At 44.8% G+C, this 12181-nt stretch overlaps 1 protein-coding gene across 1 annotated transcript in view; it reads right to left on the bottom strand.

Moving 5' to 3' along the window:
- LOC119178741 (BOS complex subunit NOMO1) overlaps positions 1 to 12181 on the bottom strand; it is a 104241-nt gene that overhangs the window by 53455 nt on the left and 38605 nt on the right. The window contains exons 5-6 of the mRNA XM_037429974.2: positions 7575 to 8557; positions 2336 to 2771 (exon numbers count right to left, since the gene is read on the bottom strand). Of these exons, the coding sequence (XP_037285871.1) occupies positions 2336 to 2771; positions 7575 to 8557 (1419 nt within the window). The remainder of the gene's footprint in view (positions 1 to 2335; positions 2772 to 7574; positions 8558 to 12181) is intronic.

Raw genomic sequence — 12181 nt, 5'->3', positions numbered from 1 at the left:
AACTTGACTTGAGGCGCAATGACGTCAGCTACAGCTGCTCAACTACTACTCACAGGCAGTTATTAGTCACGGGCAGCTACTACTCACGAGCAGCTACTACTGTAGCTGCTCAACTACAGCTGCTCCACGTGTTCGAGCGGGGTGCAAGAGATCAAGATGCTGACAAGAATGGCATCGTCTGTAGTTGTCTATTGCAGAGCAAGCATCAATAAAATATGTGAGAAAGCAAATGCCTCGCATTTTCCCACAAGTCATAACTGGTTTGACTGCTGCATTCTCTGCTGTCACATCCATGTGACAATATGTGAAGATAAGTGGCTAAACAAAGCTGTAGAAACCCTGCAATTCCACATCAAAACGTTAGCTGCATAGACTGGAATAGCTTTCCGAGCTACTGCCCCTGCTGAGAAAATCACAACACCTTGTCTATGTGGGATGGTAAGGTTTCTGTCAGGCACTACATAAATCTGTTGTCAGTCCTATTAAGTGCACTATCAGCGAGCATAGCAGGTGCCAATTACACTAAATGTTTATTAAAATGAACCCACTTATGAAGAAATATCAGTTATAACGAAATAGATTAACAATAGTATTGCAATAAATGTAGTGCTAAGAGTATATATTTATAACAAATTTTCTGATATAACGCACTAATTTTGCTGTAAGATGCAACATTGTTATATTTAGGTTTGAGTGTATTCCTGTCTCTAACAGGTGCCAATACAGGGAATGTAGCTAGAAGATACACACAGAGGCAGACTTCAAGCTGCAAAAACAATGCCGAAAGCTAACTAGCTGAATATACAGGAATACCTTATTAATTCTAAGTTGTGAAAACCAGGAAAAATTTCAAGATAAATTAATTTTCGAGATTAGCAAAGTTGCGCTAATCGCCGAGAAAAATGAGTGGTTTTCAGAAAAACCACTAATACTACTACTTACCAGCTCTTCAGCAGCAGTTTCTAATCTTTCTTCTCGTGCAGGTTTAAAAGAGCGAAAAATAACATACAAGAGACTTTAACCGGCTGGGTTTTGCTGCACTAGCCACTGCTGCAACTGAAGTCCGCGTGCCCTGTTTGCAAAGCCAGAGTTTTCTCCAGCATTATTGCTGTGGAGACAGGAAGGTTGGCCGCTCTGGCATTTCGCAGCCACACCACTTGATGGATATGTGTGGCTTAACGTCCCAAAACCACCATATGATTATGAGAGATGTCGTAGTGGAGGGCTCCGGAAATTTCGACCACTTGGGGTTCTTTAACGTGCTTTCAAATCTGAGCACACGACCTACAGCATTTTCGCCTCCACCGAAAATGCAGCCGCCGCAGCCAGAATTCGATCCCCCGACTTGTAAGTCAGAAGCCAAGTACCTTAGATACTAGACCACCGCGGCGGGGCACACCGCCATAACACCAGAGCCGTTTTAACGTCTGGGAACTTCAACCCTTGAACCCGCTTCCACTGGCTGGAAAAGCTCTGCTTAAATCCATTCAGAACCTTCTGCTTGTTTTCCAGCGCTATCAAAAGTGTAGACAAAGGATGCCGAACTCCTGCGCAATGCTGGATTTTATTCGGCCTCCTTTCTCCACTTCCTTAATTAAGGCAACCTTTTTTTCAAGCGTTCACTACTAACACTGCTTTGACGACATGCTTACCACACTCACGCTAAGTTGCCGCTCCTCATAATCAGCGAAAAGTCCATACTGTGTGGTTTGCGGAGATGAATGGAAATCACAACTCAGGGAAAATCATGTGCACTGCGAAAAGCAAATGAGGTCAATTACACCAAGCGTGGGCAGAGGACCTCCCTGCTCAGCGCATGTGTCACATGATGTGCCACAGGGTTGCTTGAAAAAGTTGAGAAGTCGCTGAACTGAAACTTCACGCACTTCCCGTTCGCAGAAAGCACTGACGTAGCAGCAGGCGCAGCTAAGAAAAAAAGAAAATCAACGGACTTTAGGCAAGGGAGCATCGTGCAAATCATGTGAAAAGGTCCGGCGGCGAAACTTTCGTTCCAGTCCCAGTTAAGATTTTGAGATATTCGCAATCCAACCAAAGATTACTTTGAGATAAAGAGAAAAATATGCATGGAATTTACAGGAAAATGTTCGGTGCTGCGGAAACTTTTGACTTGGCCAATCTTCTGAGGTATACGAGTTAAGATAACGAGACATTACTCTATCTGATCACTGCAAGCCACTCTGCTTCCCATAACTTTTTTCATGTTTGGCTGGCGATTACTGAAAGGCTATACATGTTTATTTGTACACTTGAAAGATAAAGTGATCAACTCTCAAGTTTAAAAAAAAAAAATGCCCGAAATAAAGTGCACACGTACCTGAACATCATACTTGGACTCTGAGTCAAGCGGCCCAACTAGGAATCGACCGTCTGCATCTGATTCAGTCTCCACATCGGGCCTGTTGCCTGCCATGTCCCGAACGACAACATGAACGCCGCCCAGGGGTGGTTTCACGCGACCGTCCACAAACAGGCCAATGCGCCCCTCAAAACGGGCCGCTTCATCTGCACAGTCGTTGCCTACGGAAATGCGCAGAGCAGGCGGACTGAACAGCAGACGTCCCGACTGAGGTACAAGCTCCACCGAGACCAACGGAGCAAGCATCAAGCTGAACCGAAAGAAGTATTTGTCCCCAGCGTGCTTGACCGGAGCAGAAGGCACCACTCGCACAGGTGCAGAGGTTCCCAATGTGGCCATCACAACCAGGTCAGTGACATTCTCCTCAGTAATCACAATGCCACCCACAGTGTGTCTGAAAAAAGGAAGAAGATAAGATAGATTGAATTAGATTAGAAAGCTCTGGCATATGTGACGTCTTACGTCTTCCCAGCTTTATTATCCCCATGACTTCCAGTTAAAAAGGTAAACAGATACCTCACTACATATGTTATATATCAAAATTTTTACAGTATGTTTTTGCATGAAGTCAAACATATTTACCTTACCTGTTGCCGATTTACTTTCTGTATTCTCACATTACAGATCAAAAATGAAAAAGATTAAAATGATAGTTTGAGTAAAGTTGAGTAACAAACAAATACGTACTACAGTGTTCATACAAACACATACCATATTCGCTCACATAATTTGCCCACTTTTTCTCGCAATTTTGGGGTTCAATGCACAAACTGCATGGGAATTTCACAAACACACACAAAATAATGTGCAATAGTCCTGATGCATGATGTGTACACTGTAAAAAAGCAAACTAAATTGAAGCACTAACAAAGTGTACTAGCATGTTTTTTAACCAGTCATATTCGGTCACGCACAATGCAGTCGGAATGACTGATCGCAATGTGTGATTGGGAATCATCGTCGCGGTCGCTGTCATCACCCTCCCAAAGCGCATCGTCCTCAGTTCGGTCGAGCACGTATAAATGCACCATTTTCTTGAAACTATTCTCTACAATGCTAAGAAAAACTAGGTTCTAAGAGGCAGATATACCAGAGGACCTAAGTGTTTGCTCATAATTGAAAAGACCTTCAACTGCAAGAAGCTTGTTTTAGCAAGCACAGACTCTTCTGCTTTTTTTCGCACGGATTGTCACATGTTAAAGAATTCTGTAGTGCTTAGGGGCGGCACGGTTGCAGTTTTCTTCGGCAAACTTTAAAATAGCGAGATTGAATTTCGCCATATACATAATTTTTATAGCCCATCGCAAGGGAACACTAAGAACGGGACGAACAAATGGCGCAACTTAAACTTCCAAAATCAACCAAGCGTGCATTGCAGTGTGAATGCAGAGAACGTGGGTAATAATTCGTGCAACAGGCCCTCGCACGCTTCCAATGCAGAAAATTCTCAGTGCCCTGATGCGAGCATGCATTCTCACGCGGTGGTAGAGATGGGGAGATGGAGGGAGGCAAACGCTCCGGCAGTTTTGGAGACCCGTCATTAGGTTTGATTGTTCGGGTACGATATTCTAGGAACCCCCGTTCTGGGCAAGTCCTCGAAAGAAGGGACTTCACATTCGCAGCCTTTTGACTGCGCTTGTCAGGTCGGTGAGGTGCGCGCCTAGCATGCCTGTCCAAAACATCTAGAGGTTCAAAGTCTCTCCGTGCATACGCGGGCGAGCTGGCTAGGACGCAAAATATGAGTAATACAATACATATTTTTTAGTAAAGCTGGCAAAATATTTGGGGTGTGCAAATTATGCAAGTAAATAATTACTATATAATAACAGTATTAAAATTGAATACCAATAAGGTACAAGTTCATAAAAACTTCAAAAAGTCAAGAAAGAAGACAGAAATAAACAAGAAAACACATGGCCCATGCAACACTTTTCTGCGTTATAATGAAATATAGTCCCACAACAACCAAACTCTTTTATAAAAGACTTGGCTAGTGCGAATGTACGAATGCTTTGAATATTCGAACAAATAACACAATATCCAAATTCACTTAATATCGAATCGAAATTGTTGAAAATTTTGAAGTATCCGAAACGAACGAATAAATGTTTACCTGAGTATAACCTCCTGTAAAGGTGGTTTAACTGAAGTGGGGGAGTGCTAAGCCATAACAGCATTAAGCCAAACGTGTCAGCAAGCAATTTTTTTGTAAAGTTGGTTTCACCGCAGCAAAATGGTGCCAATCCATTAAAACACATATTCAAGGGGAATTTGCATCTGTACGCAGCTCCACTTCAAGGGTAAATAAAGATATTACGCTCACACCGATTCAATTTTTATGTTGAAAAGGTTGTTCTATCGACTTTTATGCTGCAAGTATAGCAAATTTTAGAACGTAGCATACTTAACAGTTTAGCACTTGCATTCTACCGAAAGTCAAACCCAGCTACTATTTAAAGTTGTTTTGACTTCGGGTGAAGCAAAAAAAGTAACATTAGCACAGGCCTTGTTTCAACTTAAAAAATATTGTGGAGGTTATTTAGGTCAAGACAAACATGCACATTTTTTTTATATGAGATATATGAGCAGTAGAACCTCGTTGATGCAGTTTCGAAAAAAAAAAAAAAAAACTGGGAAGATAAACGGAAGATCGGAGAAAATATTTAATCCGAATCAAGCAATTATTCAGGCTGCCAAGTCCATATGATGGTGTAAGGACAAAAAAAAATTTCTTGAAAGACAGTAATTTTCTACTGCTGCCTCTCACCCTTGCACAAGAAAAGCTCCTTCAGCACACATTGACAATGTCTGTATATTTATTGTTTTTCCTGCAAAAGAAGCTTTGTAAGCTTCCAGCCCTGCATGAGCTTTAGCGAAGTTCGCCGGTCGGCGCCCGCTTTTGTTCTCGTTGCTGTCTTCCCGTGCCTCGTCTTTCACCTCTTTCGCCGTGTCAACCCACACCACCTCCGCAAAAATCTCACGACAATTTGCGGCTTGCAAGTCAGCCCGTCGTCATCTACAAAGACGAAGGGTGCATCGGCACCCGTGGAGAGGAACTCCTAATCAATGTCGTCAGAAGCGCACGCCACAGGGCGCTATGCTGCGCTCTGTATTCTTCGGTGCAAGCTGCTGCTGAAGGAAGCTTCACCTTAATCCACAAGGGCTTGCACTTTCCTGTCGCAATGCTGGACACAAGTGTCTCGAATCGCGAACTACTGAGCAACGTGCAGCCACAGAACACCTGCATACTACTATTGTGCAACCTGGCACAGGGCCCGACTTGCATATCTTTAAATCTTGTTCTTCTCGAAGTAGCCACAATCACCGAGGCCCCGACGATGACTCTCATTGGGTGGCGCTCGTTTTCGGTGGAGGTTATTCTGCAGAGTTGAAGACACCCTGATAACACAGCGGGGCATGCATCCCGCGCTAATGACATGGGAATAAGGGGGGGGGGGGGGGGAGATAAGCGTGTTGCGCTCGCATCTTTCCTGCTGAAAGGTGCGTGGCTATATACTTAAATGAGCATGGCCTTGTAAATCTTCTAAAGGAAGATCATGCTGGCAGACGGCAGCCGTGCAAGAGACAGAATGGGGAGAGGAGGCAGATGTAGTGGCGCGTTGTGCAGTGGAGACAGCCCGTGCGTCTCACGCCAAGCGATGGTTAGCTCCGTAGTGTTCTCTCGGCTGTTTTAGTGTGAGATGATCGTGTTTTCACGTGCCCTGCTATGAATGAAGGCTTTTCACTGCTCAACGAAATTGTGCCAAGGTGCCAGCTGAGAAAAAAAGGACAACTGTGCTAGAGATAATAAAAGGCATTTTTTGAAAACTGTTTGAGGACTTTGACAGCTCAGAGGAGCTTTCTGTGGTTCACAGACAGTTGCAGGAGTGATGGAGAGGATGACCGGGCATTCAAAGAAAGTGCTGAGGGGGCAACCAAGTATAATGCGGTGAAGACGCGAGGGATGAAGGGGTGGCAATTGAGCGCAGCAGAGGAACCGCCCTCGCCGCGAGGCAGCACTCTGCCACTTGGCACTTCACAAGCATGCAAGGGCTGTTTTTTCCACACCTGAATGAGAATTTTTGCCAACGAAATGTATCATACAGCTGTAGTTTGCCGCAATGCCGAACGTTGCTGCCGAATAATCGTATTTTCAGGGAGGATATCAAGCGGAATGCATTCCACAAAGCACTATGCGGGCATTTCTAGTTTTCGCAATTTCAAGCATATGAGCCGGGAAATTGTGCTAAGTGGGAACGTATCAATGAGGTTGTAATGTATTATATTAAAATTTGATTTGAACTTATTCACCTAAATTCACTATTTGCTTCAAATTTGCTTTGAACCTAAAACTCACTATTTGCTTAAACCTATAAAAAACACTAATGTAAGAGACGATTGGGCATAAGAGTATGCCAACATTAAAATAAGTCTTGATAAGAAAACGTGTATGTGGTACCCTGGTTGCAAGAGACACCTCCTATAAAATACAAGAACTGCCTTTGGGTGCATATGTCTTATAAAGGGGTCTAGCTGTATTAGCACATAACTCTTCTGGAATGACCCACCGCAAAAGTTTTTAGAATCCGCTGCGTACAAGCATGGTTATAGGACACTTCAAGCGTTTTCTTTTTCCTTTGATGCCAGTGAGTGGGCTGACTGCTTTGCAGGGAGGGGAATGACAACCAGGTGAAAAGATGCGTTCCATGGCATCATCACAACCATGAGCACATTTTCTTGTTTTCTTCAAACGCAAGGCTTATTTTTAGTGTGATTGCAAGCATGTGCATGAGCACATAGCGGCATCCGACAGCGGCCACAGTAACTAAGCAGCACACGATGTGTGAAAAAGTCAACCACTGTGGACATGGGTGTATGATGAAAAGATTTGGGTACATGGCATCATTTGTAGAGGGATAAAGGAGAAATTTAGAGTTGACTCGGAGAGTTAGTTGCGCATGCTAGGCCGTGTGCTGCCCTATAGTGCTTGCCTCTCGTGTTCTTTAGAATCTGGATTACTGATTGGCAGCGTTTTCTGATCACGCTGAAAAAGTGCTGCCAAGCCACTTTGAGGAACTGATGAGACTGAACAATATATGAACAGAGTTACATTGACTACAGCCTCATGCAGGAAGCACCATGTAATTCCGGAACAACTGTATGAGTGAGTAGACTAAGGCTGTCACACTTTCCTTACCTGGCCACAGTCAGAGTGATGGCAGCAGGCTGAGATGTGTCGAAGCGGATGTCCTTCTCTCTAAACTCGTGGCACCCGACTGGTCGCACGGCATACGTTCCTTGCTTGGGCAAGCAGTGCCGAGACGAGCCCGCAGGGACTTCCAGGTTCAGGGCGGCGGCGCTGTCGTCTGTGTGAACCACTTCGACGCGAGTGGCATGACTCGACACCACGGTGGCCCGGAAACCCGACTGCTGCAGCGTCAAACGTGAGACGGCCTCGTCGACGACATGAAGCTTGCCGCCAGCTCGGTCGTGTTCCCAGCACCAATCCGGGCGGTCCACCCAGAGCCTGTATTTCCCCACGGACAAACCGGCGAAGTGGAAGCTCCCATCTGGCTGAACCTCAGCTGTGGCCGTTTCGGCGTCCTCTGGCAAGTTGGCAGCACGCAGAAACACTTTGAGACCCTGGCCGCACTCCTTGATGCAGGCCACTTTGCCTCTAATTTCAGCCCTGAATCTCTTGAAAGCCACTTCGCTTGCCTTTGCAATGGGAACTTCCAGCGACATGTCAGCAGGGATGAAGCGAAGGCCCAATGCCTCCTCCTCCTTCCCGACAAAAGGTCGCAGAACGTACTTGCCGGCTTTCAGGGCAGTGCAGAATTTCCCAGAGGAGTCAGCAATCACCGTTGATGGCTCCTTGCCTCCTTCCACGATGATCCTTCGGCTAGCACCTTCAATGGTGCCACACACTTCAAACTGGGAAGCCACCACGGCTGGAAGCTCGGGCGTGTTGGGCGACACTCGCACGTGGAACGGTTCAAACGTGATGCCGGGGGCCTTGACGTGGATGACGTACTGGCCAGCCTTCATGTTCTCGAGGTGAAATGTGCCGGAGGCATCGGTACTCGCCACTCTGCTGCCACCCAGGAAGACTTCGGCCTGAGGCACGCCGGGTCCCTCTTCGGAGACATGCACCTTGCCACTCACACTGAAGCCTTGGATCTGCAAGGTCAGGCAAAAGTGAATTCGAAAAGTCGGCGATAATTCATTGTTCTCAAAATTTCAACTTCTAAGATTGAGACAAGCTGTAACTACCGTAAGGAAGCACAGAGTCAGGTCATTCAAATAGCTCTGTGGCACCTTCAGAAATAGTTTCTACTAGAGCTATGTGAACAACAGAACTTTGGCTGCGAAGCAAATTTGTATATTGAAGTACGAGTACGAATTCAAAAGAATATTTTTCGACTATATTTAAAACTCCTGGAAGTGAAATTGCAGAAAAAAAAGTTGGAGATGATGCCTACGCATATTCTTATAAGATAGCAACATGAAAGTGTTTCTTTTGGCTGGGTTGATGAAGTGCAGGCCAGGTAGTGTTTCATAGTTGTCTTATCAAGAATCAGACAGTACAGAGGATGAATGTTACTTATGTTATGTTTCTTTGGTGCAACCAAAGTGTTGCAAACACCACTTCCCATGTTAAAGACAAGTATGCCATTTCTTCAGCCTCTCCTCTTTCAACCTCTCTGGAAGCCTAACTGATATGGTGGGCAACAGTGTGCTTCCTTCGAGTTCGGAGGTCAAGATCTGCCTTGTAGACATCAATATACATATAAGAACATCTTAAATTTTGTATGCTAAATATCTTCGATGTCTGATTTTTCGGACTTCTGGTTGCAATTTTATGAGCAAAACAGCATTGATTGAGTGCCCCCTCAGGCACATCTGCCACATCTGCCATCTCCATGTTGTAACCAAAAAGTTTTTACTCAATACATTTGCTATCCTGCCAAAGTGTGAAAGGCAGCTTTGCCGCAATACAAGAGTGTGATTAGGTGAAGCATATTGAAAATATAAAGGATTATAAGGATGGTAAAATCGATTAATGATTAATCGATTAAATGTGTAAGATTATACATAATGAATTTCAATCTTTTTATTAAATGAAATATACAATTAAGAAGTCTAGGTTAATCGATAACGGCAACCACGTTGCCAGAAGTCGAGATGCAGAAGTCGAGCACAACTAATCTTTTATTGCGACACTGTCTGCTGAATTTTTACGCCGGCATCGGAGTCACCGTCACTCACCGTATATGTATAAGTATCTATATATATGTAACCACAAAAAAGAAAAATTATAGTAGAAAAAGACCCTGGCACCCGAAATCGAATGTCGGACCTCTGAATCGTGAATGCGAGGCATTAACCACTCAATCAGGGTAGAGAACCTGCTTCAACGTTGAAACAGCAAGTAATTTATATCTACTACTTACTGCTGTTGATGGGCATTTTGGAGAAAACCATCATGTGTTCAGCATTACCAGAAAGATGGCGCAATAAGCAAGCATCACCAAAGGTCCCTAGATGAAACTTGTATTTAGGAACCTTAGCGTCACACAGAGTCCCCACGCGGCAGCGCGCGCTCTCATCTCCCACCCGTACTTTGCCGCGCGGAGAGGAGGGAAGTGGACGCTCACTCGCGCGCCCATATCTCATGGTGGGGAGGATCGTACGTTGTGGCTGGCCTTGGGCCTACCAGGATAATCTACCCCCCCCCCCCCCCCAATGTAAAAAAAAGGTGGCTAAGAGGTACGGTGTTCATGTAGTGTTTTCTGCCCCTACAAAGTTACGTCAGATATGTTCTTCAATGACCAAAAAGAGTGATTGATATGTGGGGTTTAACATTCCAAAACCATTATATGATTATGAGAAACACTGTGGTGGAGGGCTCCGGAAATTCCGACCACCTGGGATTCTTTAACGTGCACCCAAATCTGAGCACAGGGACCTACGACATTTCCACATCCATCGGAAATGCAGCCGCCACAACCGGTATTCGAATTCACGAGCTGCGGGTCAGCAGCTGAGTACCTTAGCCACTAGACCACCGTGGCGGGGCAATTACCAAAAAGGAGATCGCGAAATGCTCAAAAGAGCATGCAAACATGTTCACTCGGCGAGTTTTTGCTGTTGTTTATCTGATCGCTTTATCATGTAGGAGAGTGTATATAGGGCAGATGGAGCGATGCCTCAGTGAACACATGTGTGAGCACTGTCTGGTCGTAAAGGAAGCAATGGTAGTCACTTGGACTTTCATTGTAGGACATGTGATTGTACCCGCCCAATTTGAGAATGTGACAGCCATGGCTAAGAAATGTGAAAAGACAGAAAGGAAGATTATATAAGCGTATTTTATAAGACAATTCAATGACAAATGCATAAGCATGGCACCAATCTTGCTTTCGGACAGGGAAGTAGTTTTTCTACATGGCCATGTTTATTTTGTGGGTAACACCTTGCAAGGTTTTCTTCTCATTCTTTTGCTGACCTTTTGATGAGTGTGCACTTGTTTCTCTTGCTTCATTTATCATGAAATGCTTAGTAGTTTTTCATAAGGTTTTATGTTTTTGACTCTCTCCGCATATTGCTTCATCATTTTTGCTCATTTGGTGCTCACTTAGGGTGATTTGAAAATTTATGTTTTTAAGAGATATAAAAAAAAAGTTTTTACAGCACCTTTTTTTGTGTTCGCGTCACTGGAGAAGCTTGGCGCAATGAAAAAGTAAAAAGTAAATAGATAAAATAGAAGTGTACACCTTGTGAACAGGCAGGTTAGATTGTGGCGTTTGTTTTTGAGTGTTTTGTCACGGCTCCATTTGCGGCACCTCTGCAATAGAAACCCGTTCTGTGCGCATCGTGGTAACGCAGTGTGGCATGCCTATATATTGGTTTGATGAAACTACAATGAACAGTTGGTAGTCTGAGCTCTTTTCTGTCTCACTTCTCGTTTTTTTTTAGCTTGCGCGGCAAGTCGAGTTTCCAAATATTACACGGCAGAGAGGCTGCAGCTTGAACCAGCAGAGCCCATCCTGCTACACTGCTCTGCAGCAAGGAACGTTGCAGACTGTTCTCCATGTCATCATCCTTCAGCATGGCGCTCCATCTCACTTGATCCCGGACCATGGTCGCTGCTTTCTGTCTCATCAGGTTGATGACCTACTTTGATCTTGTGCTACTCGACATAACTTCACAACTTCTTACCATCCTCACACTGAAAGACTCACCGAATGCCTCAACGACACACTGACGAACATGCTTTTCATGTACCTTTGTGACGACAATGCACGCCAATTGAGACATCACTCTCCTGTTTGTGAGCTTCGCCTAAATCTCATTGCATTATGAAACTGCCGGCTACTGTCCACTTTACTGTCCCTCCGGCTGTCATCCCTTTTTCGATGAGCTTTTCGACACCCCCATTCCGTCTGACAGTTCATCCACCTTCGTACGCTCGATATGCTGCCACCCATGTTCCTATAGCATGTACAGTAGTTCGTGCTCAGTTGTCGTGGTCCCATTGCACAAAAATAGCTCCGACTGTCAACACAGAGATGCCGATTTTCGGCATTTCTATGCCGTTATGCTTCCCGTAACACGCAGAGCTAGAATGATTGCTAAAAATTCTGCTATAGAGGGTTTCAGTGTTTGTAAACAAACTGGCTCGCGCCAAACGGCCAACTTCAACAGACTTGCAGTGCGGCACTTCTGGAAATGCTTTTTCAATGGCTCCGACGATGTTTTCATGGTGTGTTTGAGTTTGCTGCTCCATTATTTCTGGCGTAT

Source organism: Rhipicephalus microplus, chromosome 1 (assembly GCF_043290135.1).
Source record: "Rhipicephalus microplus isolate Deutch F79 chromosome 1, USDA_Rmic, whole genome shotgun sequence".
Taxonomy (NCBI): domain Eukaryota; kingdom Metazoa; phylum Arthropoda; class Arachnida; order Ixodida; family Ixodidae; genus Rhipicephalus; species Rhipicephalus microplus.
This window is presented reverse-complemented; position numbering and strand designations above follow the sequence as displayed.